The following is a 17,277-nucleotide window of genomic DNA, read 5'->3' on the forward strand; positions in this document are numbered from 1 at the left end:
CCCAAGGGGTGTTTTCTCAGAAGGGTGGGGAGATGAAAGGCCACAGCCAGCCCCCCCCACACACGGTCTGGTTTATTGGCTCATCACACACACACCAAGTATGTACACAAACATAAATATTGCAATGTACACATTTACATGGGACCTCTGGCCCACCCAGACTCCCGTCTCTGGGTCGGGGGCCCTACGAGGGGCTGGCACGAGAAGGCGGGAACCTGGAGGAGGGCGAGGTCCTGCTCCCCTCCTCTCACAGCACCCCCAAAGCGTCCTGTCCCTTTGCAGCAGCGCCGGCCGGGTAGGGGCCAAACACCTGCGGTGGCTGGAGTCCCGGGCGTCTCCTCTGACCTTCCCGTCTGGCTCTCCTCCCAGACTATTCCCGGGTCCTTGGGTCTCAGCCTCTGTGTCTCTCGTCTCCCCCAGGGCCTGGAGGGAGGTGGGTGCCCGTGCCCCGGCGCCAGTCCTGGCCCCTCCGGCCTCCTCCTGGGGTTCACAGGAGGCTGGGGCTGCGGTGCAGCTCGGCGGAGGTGCTAGTGCCATTGGCCGGCTCTCTGCTGGGGGCAGGGGTCACGCCGCAGCCCTCCCCGGGGCAGCCGTGCTGGATGAGGATGTCGGCACACTCCTGGCTGCCAGCGCGGCGAGCGTAGGCCAGCGGGGTCAGGCCGCGGGCGTCCCGGCTCCGCACGTCCACCCCGTACTGCAGAAGGAAGCACGTTCTCACGGTTGGCAGGAAAGGTGTGGGTCCCCCCCCACCCGGGTGGGGGGCGGTGGGGAGGACGGATGTCAGGGAGATCAGGAAGGGCCCCCCAACTCACCCAGATAAGCAGCTGCGTGAAGACCACATTGGCCATGGCGCTGGACAGGTGCAGGGCCGTCCGCCCGTCCCCGTCACCGTAGGTCTCGTTCACCTCCTCCTTGGACCCGTGCGCCAGGAGTGTCACCAGCAGCCGCAGGTCGTCCTCCACCACCGCCCGGAGCAGCTGCTGCCCCAGCGGCACGTCCGAGCTGGGCAGTGGGGCCAGGAAGAGCTTCTGCTCATACTTGGCCCGGATCCAGCGCTCCTTCTCCTCTCTGCGGGCACAAGCAGGGCCAGGCCGGGGTGGGGGGGGGCGGTCAGGGGACCGAGAGAGCGAGGCGGGGGGTAGGGGGCCAGGACCAGAGTAAAGACCAGCCCGAGGGACCCAGGGCGGTTGGGGGCAGCGGGTGGCGCAGAGGGTGTGGGAGATACTGGATGGAACTCTTGGGGGGAGACCCCCTGGGGGCGACAGGGATGCACAGGGGAGAGGGGGTGGCGGGGACTCAGGGGGCCGCGAGGGCGGGCAGATTCCAGGCAGGGTTGGGGGCCGGGGGTGGGCAGCTTATCTGGCCCTGCAGGAACAAAGGAGGCGGGGCCAGCCCTCGGGGTCCAGGCACGACCCTATCTATCTACCACCTATTCTCTGCATCTCTGCGCGCTGGCTGTAGCCTTTGCGCCACCGGGCGATAGGGCCCTGCGCATGCGCGGCCCCCCCCACCCCCGCCCTACAACGTGCTGATAACTGCGGAGGGCCGGCGGTTGTGAGGCTCTGAGTGACAGGCGGAAGGCACCCCAGGGCCCACTGCGGAGCTGAGAAACCGCCGAGTTTAACCCTTCCAGCCCGCAGCCCTGTCACAGCCGGGGGGGGGGGGGGGGCCCTCCCGGGGAGGGGGGGCCCTCCCCCAATCCCCCTACCCAGCAGGGGCACCCGGGGCCTCATGCCCTCACCTGCAGGCGTCGGGCCCCGGTTTAGCATAGCCATCCAGGGCCCCCTCCCAGACGCTGTTGGCCAGGGCGTTGCCCATGGCGGTCATGACGGCCAGCAGCTCGGGTGGCCAGTCGTCGAGGTCGAGTGAGCGGACCCGGGAAAGGTGAGCTCCCAAATGCCGGTGCGTCCCGGAGCACTCGATGCACATGAGCGCGCCCAGGTTCAGGCTGGCCCAGTCTGGATCTAGGCGAGGATAGGAGGTGATGGAGCCCCTCCACCCTCGAGCTCCCCCGACCCAGAGCGCCCAGCCTGGTCCCACCGCCCCAGCACTCACTGGGGGCGTCGCAGTCAATACAGAAGCTGTTGCCCCGGACGGTGCGCACGGCCTGCACGGCCAGAGCTGCGTTCTGGTTCCCCAGTCGAGTCTGAAGGGATGGGTAGGGGGGTGGCCAGTGAGTAAGGAGGCCAGCCTGGGGCACCCGCCCCCAGCCCCTCTGCCCTGCGCCCACCTTGTCCTTGGCGCTGCGGCAGCCCTGCAGGCTGGCGAGGATCTGGGCCTGCACACTCTGCACCCACAGCTCCCGCTCCTCGGCCGTCGAGGCCTCGAAGTGCCACGTCTGCCCGGTGAGGGACACCACCACGAACTCGAACGACTCCTCGGCCTCTGCGGGCACACACAGGGCGCGCACACCCGTCAGGGCAGGGCCCCTGTCGCACGCACATGCAGCCCCTCCGGGGTCCCAGCCTGGAGGACTGTGTTCTTGGGGCTCCCCGTGGGGCGGGGAAGTGGGGGTGCAGAGAGCAGCCCGCCAGCCTGGCCACCTGTGGAGCCTGGGTGGAAAAGGTGGGACGCAAGGTTTGTTGGCAGCCCTGGTGCGGCCAGGAACAGGTCTGGAAGTCAGAGGGGTGCTTCCCAGAGAAAGCGGAGCCCAGTGTCTGGAGAAGATGTGCCGGGGCGCTGGGAGGCAATGCCGGGGGGCAGGGGTGTGTGTGTGGGGGTGTCGGAGGCGGGTGTGGGCACCATCCGTACATGTCAGCTGCAGCCGCCTCATTTTGCAGCTCATTAAACCCAATATTCCTGACGGCGTCGGCGTGGGGCTCCTGGGAGCCAGGCCCCTCCCCCCTTCCCCTGGCATAGGCAGGCAGGGAGGGCAGGGGTGGGGAGCAGCCTCCGTTTCCTCCACAGACCACCTGGGACGTGTGAGCAGACAGGGACCCGCAGACGTGTGCGATCACAAGTCCTGAGGGCTGAACTGTGACCCCCCAGCAGTGTGGGGGCGGGCGCTGCTTCAGGCTCTGCGCCCCCAGCAGACCATCCCTGTGAGCCTCACTCCTGATGCTCACCCCCGCTCGCCACCCCTCCCCAGGGGGCACACAGCTCCCGACCAGCAGAAGTGTGTCGTGGGGGCTGCAGAGATGAGGCCACAGGCTCTGCAGGGCAGCCTCTCGTGGCCCCTGTGACACTGACTCCCCCTCCACCCAGGAAGTCCTCGGGGCTGGGCTCCCGCTTCGAGAAGCTCTGAACAGAACCATCTTCATGGCAAAAGCTGGAACCTTTCTTTCCCCAGGCTCCACCATTCCGCCTCACCTCGCTCCCCACCATCTCTGAACCCCACGGCCCTGATCATCCATGGGGACACAGTTCCCTGGTCCAGATGGGCCCCTGGGCCATGAGCGCCAGGCACCCGTGTCACAGGCCGGCTATGCAGAAGCCGCTGTTTCCTTTAGTGAGGGTCTCCCCACAGCCCTGCCCCTGCCATGGGAGCAGAGCCCAGCAACTGTGCATCCAGCTAAGTTAAACTTTCAGAGGGACTCCAGCCACTGAGAAGAGACACACTTTGAAGAGGACGTGAGGAAAACCAGACGAGCAGCACTGTGATGAATAAGGAGCTAGGAGGAAGAACCCATGGAAAACATCTCAGGAGCGGGGGCTTCTCTGCCCAAAGACGACTAAGGAGAGACTCAGCCCGACACGCGGATGCTTAAAAACTCGACGGGCGCTACGCGAGACGCAGGGAACACAGGTCCTGCCTGCGTCACCCAGGAAGAGGTATGGGACTGGCAGCCTGCCGTCTTCTACCTTCGATGAGAATAAATGAAGGAAGCCCACGTTTTCACAAGGGGTTAAGTTAGGCCAAAGAAGGAGCTTTTTTCCTAAGACACCAGGTCTAAATGACCAGAAGGTATGGAGCTGCTCTTATGGGAAATTATTATCGGAAAGTGCTTAACTGAATACAGACAAGAGGGTACGTGGGCATGACGTTTCGAGGAGGACGATCCCCAAGTCCCCCTGCCCACCTCCTGTGCCCCGGTTTCCCTCGGGGGTCCCCCTAACCTTCAGCAGCACTGCTGGGGCCGTCTGGTCGGGGGGTCCCGGTGCTCTTTTTCCTCCGGTGCTTCTTCCGGTTGGAGTGGGGAGATGGGGGGGGCTCCAGCTTGGGGCTGGAGCTGAGCACCTCAGCGGGGCCACTGGCTGGTGAGGGAGAGGGGGAGACGTGTGGGAAGCGGGGAGGGGGCAGCACCCTGACCTGCAGCTGGGGCACCCACCCCGGGGAGCAGCCCCTCCCGCCCTCTCCCCTCAACCCCACCCCACCCCGGAGCCCCAGGCCTGGAGGAGGAGAGAGTGGGAAACTCAGGCAGAGCAGGGGGAAGGCAGGGGGAAGCCAGGCTCTGCAGCCCAGAGGGGCGGAAGGCGGCCGGGAACTTGCTCGTGGGGAGCTGAAACCCCAGCAGCTCCGCACCAAATTTATCCTCAATCACACTCCCAGCTCCTCACAATTAATAGCAGAATTAGAGACAATCAGGGAGCTGCCTAATTACTGTCAATTAGAGCGCGCTAATCAAGCTCCCGTCTCCCGCACCCCGCCCGGCGCTCACCACTAAATGTCAAACTTCATTAGAGGCAGACACGCGGCGCCCTCCCTCCCTGCTTGCCTGCCTCCTTCCAGACTCAACAGAGCGGCCTATGGAGGCCGGCACGGCCCCTGGACTGTGACCTGCCCTGGCCAGGCCTCCACCCCCCATCCCCGGGGGGGCCTGGGCTTGGCGTGGGACGTGGGAGCAGACCCTGGGCTGTGGGTGGCCGGCCCCTCCCACTGTCCGAGCTGGGGCGGGGGGGCTTAGTGGGGACCTGCAAAGGGTCTCTGGGAGGAGCTGATGCTCTGCTGCCTGGAGTGGGGAGTGGGGGGGCAGCAGGTGCACCGGCCCCGGGGTGGGGTGGGGGGTCTCCTCCCGTCTACACCCTCCCTGAGCTGCACTGACTGATGGATCAGGGCTGAGGGTCAGGATGCAGGTGAGAGTGAGCCACCTGCTGAAGAGGCAGGGGAGAGGTAAGGGGAAGAGCCACGTGAGCAAGGTCCAGACAGCGACCCCCAGTAAAGAGAGCGAGGGATGTGGGAAGGGAGGTTCCTGACCACCTGGAAGGTCGGGGAGGGGCCTTGGCCTATTGCAGAGGCAGTGTGGGGAGAAACTCCCTGTCTGGACCACTCCTTGATCTCATCTGCAGGGGCCCCTTCCTGCCTTCAAAGCCCCCAGCGCCACTCCCCCCAACCCTGGCTTCCCTCCCCGTTCCCCTGCGGCGAGGCTGATGAGCTGGCTGCACAGGGGGCTGATGGCGATGCCAGTGCCACCAGTGCCGCCTGGGGCCAGCAGAGGTTGGCAGGGGGGCTGCAAAGGCAGGGAGGGTCTCCAGAGCCGGCCGCTGGCGAAGGCCCCGGGCGTGGCCGCCCCCGACTCCCTGTTTCCCAGGCACGCCTGGCCCCCCTCCGCTGAGACCTGGAGGGCTGTTCCAGGGCAGCGTGGGGGGGAACCCCGCTCCTCTCCCGGCCTCACTGGGTCCTGCGTACCTGGGGGCAGGGCAGCGGCCTCAGTCCACGGGTCAGCACTGGACACAGAGCAGGCGCGCTGGTGCAGCCCCTCGGGGCGCGGACCGGCCCAGGCTGGGCTGCCAGCCGGGTGGGGGGTACCTGGGGGCAGGGGGGCGTGGGGGGAAGGGTCAGACTGGGAGGGGCCCCGGGGAAGGGTGGCCCACAGGCCGTCCTGAAAGCACAGCTACCCAGGGACAGAGCTTGAGAAATGCCTGCGGGACACTGGCAAAAAATCGAGGCCCTCCTGGGTTCACTGAGTACCGTGCCAGGTTCTCCAGAGAACCGGGGTGGGGACTCAGGCCGGCCTGAGACCTCACGCCCCACCTCGCTCCCTGCACACGTCGTGTTCCCCCACTCCTCCCTGCCCTGTGAGCAGAGCCAGAAGTTGGGGGGGTGGCAGTGGGGCTGACTCCCTGTCACAGCCTGAGCTCCTGACCCTCCTGTGGTCAGGCCCTGAAGCCCGCACTCCAGGACACACACGCCGTGGGCTGTGCCTCAGCTCTGCTGCCATTCTGACAAGAAATAAGTGTATCAAATTCAAGTAATTATGTCTAATTAGTATTAGTAATTATCCTGTTGGGCTGCAGAAAATTAATCTTTCGTTTCCCATCAGGGGGAAGGACGGCGGAGCCGGGGGAATGGGGTGGCAGCTTCAGGAGCGCCAGGGGCGGTGGCAGGGCCCTCCCTGGCTCATCAGTCACCATGGACAAGCCCCAGGAGGCGATCGCAGCCCTCTCGCCTTGGGCCACTGACCTGAGATCCCACAGGGCCTGAGGCCAGGAAGCCACAGCCAGCAGGCAGGTCTAAGCAGCAGCGGCCACGCCCAGGGGTCTGCACGGACATCGGGGTGGGGAGAGTGGCCGGGTGCTGGGTGCTCAGGACGGGCAGAGACCCCTGGGGTTGGACGAGCCTGACAGAGGCCCCCGACCAGCCCCACGAGCACAAGGGGCAAGTGTCTGCAAGAAGCCCAGGGCCAGGCAGCCCTGAGCAGAAGCGCCTGGAAGGGAAAGGAACAGGCCAGCCAAGTCACACCGATGCTCTGGGGCCCGCAGGATGCTGCAGAGTGGGGCGAGTTCTGTGTTTCCTGACACCCACGGTGGGAGCAGACACACAGCAAGCGCTGATTAACACCAGTGCGGGCCAGCCCCTCGCCGCCACACACCAAGGCCCCACTCTTCGGAATCCTGCCCCCTCCCGCTGCGCCTAAGAGGTCCCTGCCATCTCAGCCTTTCTCGGGGTGGCCTGCCCGCCCCCCGCCTCGACAAGCCCAGTCAGGAAACCTTCCAGGGGAGCAGCAGCCTCAGGGCCGGACTTCCCGCCGCCCCCTCACCATCTCCCCCGAGGTTCCAGGTCTCACTCCCCTCCTACCCCAACCCCACCCAAAGGCACCACAAGGCCCAAACCTCCTCCCCCCAAGCCCCCCAACGCAAAACCCCAAGGGAGGGTGGGTGCCTTCCCTTTTCTTTGTTAATTCTCCCCTCATTACGCCTGCAATCCCACAATCAGTGTGCACTGTAATTGTCGAATTTGATGCTAATGATTAATGAATTAAACATGGAGCCATCAATTAGTCCTCGGAGGATAATTCTGCATAAAGCAGCGGATAATGTAATTACAGTAACAAAGATAATGAGATGTTAACATCGCCCGGTGAGCGGAGACGCGTTGTGAGTGTGCGTGAGGTCGCTGGCGGTGTGCCGGGGGGGCGCGGCCCTGGGGGGCGGCCCGGCCACGTGTTCCGGGGACACTGGGGAGCCGTCAGTGGGCGCCGGTGGGTACGTGGGGGAGTGGGCTGCATCCCTGCTGCACGCACCACTTCCGCTCCCCAGGTGGGGGCCTTCGGGGGATGTGGCAGGACACAGGGTCCCAGGTGTCCCTGCTCAAGGAAGCAGCCAACGGTCCCCCCTGCTGCTTGCTGGCAAGCAGGGCTTCCCTTCCATCCACTTTCATGTCCTCAGCCCTCTGGTGCCACCTGAGAAGCCCTAGGCCGGCCCCACTCCGGGCTGCCCTCGCTATCCCCGGGCCAGCGAACCCGCCCCCTCGCCCCCAAGCGCACCTTGCTGGCAGCTCCGAGCACCCTACCCATCTTCCTTGTTTTCCTGTCCTTAGCGTCCCTCTCTTCACCAGTCCACTAGCGCACTCTCTGCCTATTTCAAGGGCCTCGTTCTGAGCCCGGGGAGGCTGAGCAGAAGCACAGAGCTGCCCCAGTCAGGCACACATAGGTTCAAACCTCTCTCTACCACTTCAGTGGGATTTCGGGTGCTCAGTTGCCAAGTCGTGTCTGACTCTTTCCAACCCCATGAATTGTAGGCCACCAGGCTCCTCTGCCCATGGGATTCTCCAGGTAAGAATACTGCTGCGTGCCCAGTCGCTAAGTCGTGTCTGACTCTTTGCGACCCTCATGGATGGCAGCCCACCAGGCTCCTCTGTCCATGGGATTTTCCAAGCAAGAATACCGGAGTGGGTGGCCATTTCCTTTTCCAAGGGATCTTCCCGACTCACGGACTGAACCTGCGTCTCCTGCATTCAGGCAGACTCTACCACTGAGCCTCCAAGGAAGCCCCTCCGGGGGATTTTACAGACAACTTACTTAACCGCTCTGAACTTTTGTTTTCCCATCCGTAACATGGGAACACGATCTCGACATCAGGGCTAGCACACTTGGCACCCCTCAATCAGCAGTGCCAGCGCCCCTGACCCCTCAGTGCCTCCAGACAGGGTGGCACCCTGGCAGGGCGGGGACCCTTGCCTCAAACAAGCACCGTCTTTCTCTCCTGACTGCTGGACGGGGTGGCATCCATGCCTCTGAACAGACTCCACCCCACACTGCAGAACTGAGGATGGTTAAAGGGTTTGCCCCAGGCAGCTCGCTCGGCAAGCGTGGCTGAGATGTGGCTCCCGTTCCTGTGCCCCCATCACCTGCCCCGCTCCAGATGCTGACGCCACCTGTCAGCACGAGGCTACCTGTCCCTGCCTCTGATCTGCTGGACTGTCTGCTGGCCACTTCCCCTACTGACCCCACGAGGGCCGCATTTTAGCCAATGCATTAGCTGGGCTTATCCTGAAGCCTGACACTCGGTGCGAGCCTGCCCGGAGCCCTGAGGACCCAGGCTGGGCACAACCCCCGACACCTACCTTCCCAGGCCCCTCCCATCACAGTGCGCCCCACACCCCCACCTCAGCAGCCCCTCACCTGTGCCCCCGCCCAGCTGCGTGCTACTCCGCTCCAAGGCCAGCCCGTTGGCCCGGGGGCTGGTGCCAGGGGCTGTGGCCGGCGTGGCTCGCGGCAGGCGCTTCCCGGGCACCTTGACAGTGGTCCGCAGCAGGTCGATCTCCTTGCCGTGGATGTTCTGCATGTAGTCCTGGGGCCATGTGGACAAGACGGGGTTGGGCGGGGGGAGACTCGTTAGGACAGGTCACTCATCCACAGCAAACCCCATCCCGACCCTCCCAACTCCTGCGTCTCTCCCCGCACTGCCCATGTTTGTGGAACCCCCCCCAGTACCCCCCATCCAGGTCTGCCCACGTGTGGCTCTCGGGGCTCTGCCGGGAGCGGGGCAGGGGCCACAGAGGGCCTGGGGCCAGGAGTGACGCTTGGGCTCCTTTACGGAAGATGGCTCGGGAGGCAACGCAAAGGAGGCCAAGTATTGACCAGAGACAGGACTTGGAGAGAGGCCGGATGGCCGAGGAGAGGGACTGACAGGCCCCTGGGGACACAGACGATGGGGCTGCCCCGGGCCGTGGGTAGCTGGTCACCAAGAACCCCAGGCCTGTTTGCAGACTCTCCCACCACCACTTGGGGCCTCAATAACTTTTACAGCCTAGAGCAGCGCCCAGTCCTTAGAATGTGAATAAGCTGCTCAGTCCTTTCCGACTCTTTCCGACCCCGTGGGCTATTCCCCGCCAGGCTCCTCTGCCGATGGGATTCTCCAGGCAAGAATACTGGAGTGGGTGGCCATTCCCTTCTCCAGGGGATCTTCCCAACCCAGGGATCAAACTCGGGTCTCCTGCATCGCAGGCGGATTCTTTACCGTCTGAGCACCAGGGAAGCCCTGGTGCCTGACGATAAATATTCGTCGAGTAGTTAAAGGGAAGCCTTTGATTCTTTCTGCCATTCTGAGGAACAGTGAGACAAGTACACGGGTTCCAGATACCAGTGGACATCCCAGCGGCAGGAACAGTAACCAGCACTAACGTCACACGTCAGCCGCCCAGCCACGCGCCAGGGGTCCCCCGCGAGACAGCTGACATCACATCTGTATTTCACGCACTGCCTCACGTGAGTGTCCCGACGACCCAGGAGGACAGCGTTACTGTGCCCGCTTTACAGATGGAAAAACAGGTTATCCTTACAAAGGGTGACCTGCCCAAGGTCACAGTCAGCAGGTGACAGGGCCAGGCTCAAGCCCAGCCTGTTCAGGTCCCCAAGGAACCTCCTCTTTAGCCCCAGAGCGAATCAGCCCTGCCTTCATGTCAGCACCTGGAGGGCTGGACGTGGACGAGGGGGTATAGGGACCCAGGAGCGGGAGCGGCTGGGTGTCTACCCCATCATGCCTACTGTCTTCACCTTGCCCTGGGCGGGGGGTGGCACCTGGCAGGGCGGGAGGTAGGATGGGGGATGCAGAGTGGAGCCCTGCCCTCCCTCTGGCTTCCCTCTGGCCTCCCTCTGCTTAAAACCTCACCCAGCCTGGCCCGGTCTCCCTACTGCTCTGATCTTCTCGGGTGCTAATCCCTTGTCCACGGCCCTGGCAAGATCTTGGGCGGTCCTTCCCCAGGGGACAGAAGCCGGGCCAGTGATGCCAGCTTAATTCTGGAGGGAATTTCACTGGCTGGACTCGGACGGGCTCCCCTCCTCCGTCATTGGTAGTGCCTCTGGGACGTTCTGCATCCAGGGCACTGCCCTGAACACTGTCCTTCCAGGTCCCAGCCAGCCCTCTCACCCCACCCACTGGGACACCATTTCCTGTTCCAGGCATTCTCCTGCCTTGTCATCTTTCAGCTTCAGGGAAAAGGCACAATGTCCCCTGCTTAAAAGAGCCGATGGGGAGTGCTGGCCAGGGCGGGCTGACCAGGGGCTCAGGGCCGACCCTCACCCTGTGAATGACCAAGATGACCTCGAGGAGAAAGGGATCACCTGGCCCCAAGGAGCCAAGAGAACGCAGCATCTCCAAAGAAGAAAAGGAGTGAGATTGAGGGAGCAGAGAGCCCAGCACCAGCCATGCTCCTGCCCCCGGCAGGCTGGCGTTCTCTACAGGAATCGCTGGGACCAGCGGGAGGACCACGGGGAGGATGGGGCACCCCGATGCCAGCACACAGGCCGACTCCCGGAGGCCTAGCCGGGCCTGTGCATGCTAACTCACTTCAGTCGTGTCCAGCTCTTTTGGGTCCCATGGGCTGCAGCCCACCAGGCTCCTCTGTCCATGGGATTCTCCAGGCAAGAATACTGGAGTGGGTTGCCATGCCCTCCTCCAGGGGATCTTCCCGACCCAGGGATAGAACCCGCGTCTCCTGCATTGCACGTGGATACTTTACTGCTGAGCCGCCTGGGAAGCCCTTCAGAAGGCCCACGGGGGCCCCGACAGCTGGAAAGGAGCACCCTGCCCTGCAGCTCTGCCCTGCGTCCCTGGCCTCCTGGTGAGGGACGGGGCCGGTGCCTAGCCTCGGGCATACCCTGCTCCCAGGATGCCTGGTTCGTGTCTCAGAAGCACCGAACAGCATCGCTGAGACGCAGACGTGGGCAGGCTCCACCACAGGAGGGTCCCCCCTTGCCCCGACCTCCCACTCCTGCTCTGCTGAGCACTACCAGGGCTCTGTCTCCAGCCTGAGCCCCTCCCTGTGCCCTGGTCCCTTCCCCAGTCAACTCTGCCCACCCCCATTCTCGTCACCGCTGGCCCTCTGGCCTTGCCTAGCACTCAGGGTGCACCCCACCATCCTGGCGGCCCCCACACTCCAGGCCCCCACTGCCCTCCGATCAGCTCCGCACGCATCCCATCCCGGGTCCCCACGCACAGTTGCATCTCAGCTCGAGACGACTGTCAACAGCTGGCAGGGCCGAAGACACAGCTGCCGTCCCTTTCCCGGGGGTGGGGCTTGGGCTGCTCTAGTTCGCAAGGAGGTCACAGCAGCTGCAACAGTTTCCAGGCCCTGTGACAGCCCTGGGCTGCCCAGGCTGGGACAAGGGTCAGGGCAGAGGCGGGGGAGAAGCTGACCCCAGGCCAAGAAACCAGAGCCGCTCGGAGGGACTCCGTTTGGGACCAAAGAGCCAGACACCAACAGAAGGGGGAAAGCAGCGCTGACCACACGACAGGCCAGCACCCAGCCAGCCGGAGCGGGGGACCAGCTCTGGGCCCCCCGAGGAGACTGCGATGGGTGAGCCGGAGAGGCGGCGGCGGACGGGGCATCATCGGGAGCGTTTCCCTCTGTCAGCAGAACGGGGGAGCTCCGCGGCAGCTCGGGAGAGCGGTCACCACGGCTGCCTTTATTACCCACCATCAAACAGCAATTTCTTCCCCAGCCTCCTCGCTAATTACCCAGCCAGCGTTCTCATCTCGTTTTATTACTGGAATTAACAACGAGTTCAGAGCGTGGAAAGCTATTAAGATGTGTGATTAAGCCACATTCAATTAGTTTCTACAAACAATTTAATTGATGTTGCAGATAGAATTAACAGAAGGTGATTGTGTGAATGGCTCCGCTGGCTGCAAAATGGGGGAGGCTGTGGCGGGCTCTCCTGGGCCCCGGCAAGGACTGGGCGTGAGGCTCGAGACCTGCCCACCAGCCCTTCCTCAGCACGCCCCTCAGGTCCCACCAGCCTGGGGCCCACCAGCCCGACCGGCCTGCCAATCGGTAAGCGCCCCTGCCCTCGAGTCTCCTGGTAGGGGGAGCGTGTGCCCTCCAGAGTTCCCAGAGGGCCTTCCTCTGCAGGCTTCCTAACAGGAGGGTGCCTCCAAGGGAAGCAGACAGCTCCCAGGGAGAGCGGGTCCCTGCTCATTGCCGGCAGCTGGGAAGTTTGCTCAGGTTGGAAAGTTTCCTCAGGTTGGAAAACACGGCCAAGGGGGATGGAGGCAGGGAAGCCGGCAACAGGAGCTCAGCGGCCACCAGGGAGGGACACCAAGAGATGAGGAGCGGATGGAGCGAAACAGCCTCCGTTAGGAGGGACCTCGGACACCGGGGGGTGTGCACGGAGACCCTGAGCTTGACCTCACTGGTGCTCTGTTACCATGGTTTTGAACCTGGTTCAGGTCTCCTGGACAAGAGAAGCGTGGACCGGGCAGGGAAGCTGCCATCTGCACGGGCCAGGTGCCCAGGGCATCTGGCGTGGGTTGGGGACGTGCTCTCGGAGCCCAGAAGCAGAAGGCAGCGACTAAAGGGCTGACTGACGGGGAGGCCACGCTCTCAGCCTCTTCACCACGCCCGTGGAGCCGGCGGCCTCTTAGATTCACCTCCCAGCAAAGCAGGGGCAGCCTGGAGCCAGCATCACCAGATCCTGGCCCAGCACACTGACCACACACAGTTCCCAAGCGCGGCGGCCACCCAGCCAGCCTCACTTGCCCTGATGGTACCTCTCTAGGGATCCTCAGGCAACCTGGAGGGGAGGTGCTCCTGGATTGTGCAGAAAACTCTGGGTGATTCTTACCGTCCAAGTCACAGGGCGCCAGGTCACTGGTGAGCCACTGGCTGGGTGACCGAGAAGTCGACAAAGCCCACCGAGCCTCCGCCCTCTGGGTTGTTAGTGAAGTGAAAGTTGCTCAGTTGTGTCCGACCCTTTGTGACCCGCTGGACTGTACAGTTCATGGGATTCTCCAGGCCAGAATACTGGAGTGGGTAGCCTTTCCCTTCTTTAGGGGATCTTCCCAACCCAGGGATCGAACCCAGGTCTCCTACATTGCAGGTGGATTCTTTACCAGCTGAGCCTCAAGGGAAGCTAGACAATACTGGAGTGGGTAGCCTATCCCTTCTCCAGGGGATCATCCTGTCTCAGGAGCTGAATCAGGGTTTCCCACCCTGCAGGCGGGTTCCCCACCCTGCAGGCGGGTTCTTTACCAGCTGAGCCACCCGGGAAGTTGCGTGTGAAAACAGCCATCCCACAGGATCTCTCCCTTCCCCTCCGCCACCAAAACCAAACAGGACACCAGGCCCTGTCCTCCCTGTCCCCAGACACTCCCTTCCCGGCCCTCCCCTCCTCCTTCCGGGGTGCGGGGCCACCCAAGGGGCACGAGTGCCCAGCCAGGGCAGCAGGAGGCAGGGGACAGCGAGGACGCAGCAGAGAGAGAGAGGCAGGTGGGCCTCACGGGAGGGGAACAAGGCCACAGATGGGCTCCCAGCCCTGCAGCCGGGAAGCAATGGGGCAGGAGGTGAGAGCACTGGGCCCAGGAGGCCCAGCCCCCCTCCCTGGGGACACTGCGGTCCTCTTCCTGGTCGGGGGGTGGGGATGCGGGGAGGGGGCGTCCCTGCTTCCTAGGACAGCACGGCCCTCATCAGGGCTCTGTGGAGAGCCTTGCCACCTCTGGACTCAGCAGGACTTGGGGAGGAGAAGGCCAGAGTAGGGGCAAGGACAGTGCCCAGGAGCCTCTGTGCTGAAGCCCCCGAGGTCGCCAGGCCGAGGCCCCTCATCTAACCGGCCCCACGAGCCGGTATCCAAGCACTGGCTCCCACCCTGTGGAGTCAGAGGACCCCCAAGCTGAGGGGAAGGGCCGGGTTGACTGGAAGGGCCCACCCCAGGCCTGTAGGCTTTCTCGGGGTCCTGGGCGCTGCCCTCAGGGGGACTGGGCTACGGCCGAAGCGTGGACCCCAGTTCCTTTCAGCCGGGCCCCCTACAACCCCCATGCCGACTCAGGGGTGGGCGAGGGGCCCTTCCGAGGCTGGCCCGGGGGCCTCCGGGCCCGGGGTGGGGCCGGCCCACGTGCTGTGCTCGAGGGGCTTCGCGGGAGAACTCATTAGGCCCACAGTGGGGTGGTGACAGAGATGGATTCTGGTGACAGCTGTGCGCTGGAGCCACGCGGCGAGGGGAGGGGGGAGAGTGTGGGAGCCGCCACGGGGCCCCCCAGTCACTGTGCCCCGCCCCCTGAGGACCCCTCTGCCCAGGCCCCGTGCCCCGACAGGCCTCGCGCCAAGGGGGTCTGTCCCGGCCCCAGGCTACCCCCAGCAGCCCTGGCTTAACTGCCCTCTTGCACCCCACTGTCCTGGGAGCCCAGGGGCACCCACATGTGTGGCGCGCGTTGGCACCACCGCCTTCCCCTCCCCACCCCCGCCAAGCGTGAGCAACTCCATGTAAACAGGCCTGATCCAGCTCTTAAAACAGCTCCAGTGGAGGAGGGAGAACCCGACTTGCACACCGGTCCAGCCCTGGGGGCAACTGCCCGGCAGGTGGGTTTACTCCAAAGGGCCCGGCCAAGACTCAGAGCTTTCGGGCACCGGGCCTTAGGGTCCGTGTGGCCCCCGAGCCCCCAAAGAGAGGCCCCTTTCCCAAGAGCAGGACTTTCTGAGCTCAGGTGCGCTTCCCTCCAGCCCCAGAGTCCAGCTGCTCCATGTCCACCTGGCCCCCACGCCCAGCCCGCCCCAGGTGCAGCGAGCCCCCCCACTCACGTGCAGGCTGGGGTGGTAGGTGAGCAGCCCGTTGTCACACAGGGTCACATACTTCTTCTTCCATTCCTTGTTTAGGGACTTGCCACTCCGCTTGAGCAGGATGCCCTGGGGACAGAGGCCGCATCAGAGATGGGAGCCAGGCGTGGGGAGGGTCTCAGTGCCCACGGGCCCCATGGGTCTCCACCCCCGTCCTCCCAGGTCACTGTGCGTGTGGGCACAGAGACGTCATGTGGGACGGAAGCTGAACGGGGAGGGCCACCCGGACCAACCCATCCACCGGACTCAGGGGGCCCTCTCCAGTTACCATGGACCAGTGTCCCCGTTGTGGGGGGGGCGCCCCCTACCCCAGGTTGTGGGGCTACATCTGCAATGAGAGGCGGGGGTTTCAATGGCCTCCCAAGATCTCCAGGGTGAGGGTGGAACACAGAGACCTCCTGTGGTAGCCCCAGAAGAGGGCAGACAAGCACCTGAATGTCCCCAGAATGCCCCAGTCTCCCCAAAGCAGGGAGTGGGGAGTTCCAGCCATCCAGATCGGCAACCAAATCTCCCATGGGAGCTGAGAGGATGCTGAGTGTGGCGCTTGGATGGGCCCCAGGATGGACAAGGGCCCCACGAGGGCCGGGATTTGAGAGTGCTGTTCATCAACAACCCCCCCGCCCCCGGCACCACAGCACACTGGGGGAACCCCTGGTGGACAGTGGGGAAAAGCCAGCAGAGACTCTGCGGCTGTTGGAGGACCCCACCAAGGAAGACCACCCACAGCCCGGACAGTCTCTGCTGCCCTCCCCTAACGACGACTCCTGGTGGTCCCGCACCCACTGCTGGCTCCTGAAACAGCGGCCAGCACAGGGGACCACCCGAGGATGGAGCCAGGGTCGGGATGGGACACAGACAGGCCTGGGCAGCAGGTTCCCCCAGACCAGTATCACCCCTGTGAGCCCCCTCCCCAAACTTGGGGTGCTGAGAAGAGGCAGTGCTGCCCAGAGATTCCTACACACCACTGCCAGGGGGAGAGCCCCACAGCGGGATGGCCTGGCTAGGGGCGGGATGGGGCAGCACTCTGAGTGTCCCCCAGCATCACCCCCCCCACCCCGCAAGGGGGTCATAAAGGAGGAGCTTAGGGCCACTGTGCCGGCCTCTCCTTCAGGAGGGGGGCGCCCTGCCCTCAGGCAGGCAGGAAATGGGGGTCAGGAGACTCAGTGTGACAGAGAGTGAGGGTAAACCCCGATTCCATGACGCCCTCCCCTGCTCAGGCCTCCTACTAGGAGGTTCAGCCCTGAAAGGGTTAGCGGTGGTTAGTGAGCAAGTGGCCTGGGATTCCCAAACCAGGGGCCGGAGGTGGAGGCCTTCAGTTCTGCTTTTCAACAGGTGTTTTAACCCCTTCCTCCCTCATCCTCCAGCTGGAGGAGGTGGGGCCGTCTAAGGACACTGCGAAGACCTGGTCCCCTTTCCTAAGGAGCAGCTTCTGAAAACTCAGGGTGTGAACTGAGACCTTCCCTAGACAGCAGGGTGCCTGGAACATCTCGGAAGGCAGTGGGCTCCGGTCTGGTGGTCCCTGAAGGAGCCCCGGTGACCTGCCTCGGGGGCATGGCACCCATCCCCTTACAGACCAGAAACGTGGACACAGCTCAGCTGCTGCCTCTCCGCTGACTGTGGACCCCGGGCCCTGAGGACTGGGGGCCAGACTCTGGAGAAGACAGCCCAGGCTCCTCTTGCTGCTGCGGGCGGGGCTGGGGGAGGCGCCCCATCCCCGCCTCCCTTCCCACCTGCTCCCTGAGCCTCCGCGGGAGATTCCACCAGGGACTCTGTCCCAAAACCCTTCACGCCCGGAGCTCCCTTCTTGGTCCCTTCACCTTCACCGGGTGCCCTCCTGGTCCGCCCGGGCTCACGCCACCCGCCCCCACCCTGCCTTCTACCACCCACGAGCTCTTAACATCCCCCAAGTCCCGGAAACTGCCTGGGCCTCCGTCTCAGACATGCAGACTCACCTATGGAGCACCCCCACCCACCCCCCCAGCAGGAGATCAGGAGTCAGGATGGGGGAGGCAGCGGAGGAGGGCAGACCTGTTTTGCCCCGCAGTCTTTCCCCTCCTCCACCGGCCCCT

General features: G+C 64.2%; 1 protein-coding gene across 5 annotated transcripts in view; it reads right to left on the reverse strand.

Annotated features, from left to right (window-relative positions):
* The window catches only part of AGAP3 (ArfGAP with GTPase domain, ankyrin repeat and PH domain 3), a 57,138-nt gene continuing 39,870 nt past the window's right edge, over positions 10-17,277 (reverse strand). For 3 of the 5 annotated variants that reach the window (XM_018046715.1, XM_018046718.1, XM_018046719.1), the window contains exons 10-18: positions 15,173-15,277; positions 8,781-8,949; positions 5,567-5,686; positions 4,057-4,194; positions 2,231-2,385; positions 2,056-2,146; positions 1,742-1,964; positions 813-1,068; positions 10-694 (exon numbers count right to left, since the gene is read on the reverse strand). In XM_018046715.1, the coding sequence (XP_017902204.1) occupies positions 488-694; positions 813-1,068; positions 1,742-1,964; positions 2,056-2,146; positions 2,231-2,385; positions 4,057-4,194; positions 5,567-5,686; positions 8,781-8,949; positions 15,173-15,277 (1,464 nt within the window). In that variant the 3' untranslated portion in view covers positions 10-487. The remainder of the gene's footprint in view (positions 695-812; positions 1,069-1,741; positions 1,965-2,055; positions 2,147-2,230; positions 2,386-4,056; positions 4,195-5,566; positions 5,687-8,780; positions 8,950-15,172; positions 15,278-17,277) is intronic. The other 2 variants (XM_018046716.1, XM_018046717.1) reach the window with 2 other exon arrangements.

Source organism: Capra hircus, chromosome 4, assembly GCF_001704415.2.
Source record: "Capra hircus breed San Clemente chromosome 4, ASM170441v1, whole genome shotgun sequence".
NCBI classification, from domain to species: domain Eukaryota; kingdom Metazoa; phylum Chordata; class Mammalia; order Artiodactyla; family Bovidae; genus Capra; species Capra hircus.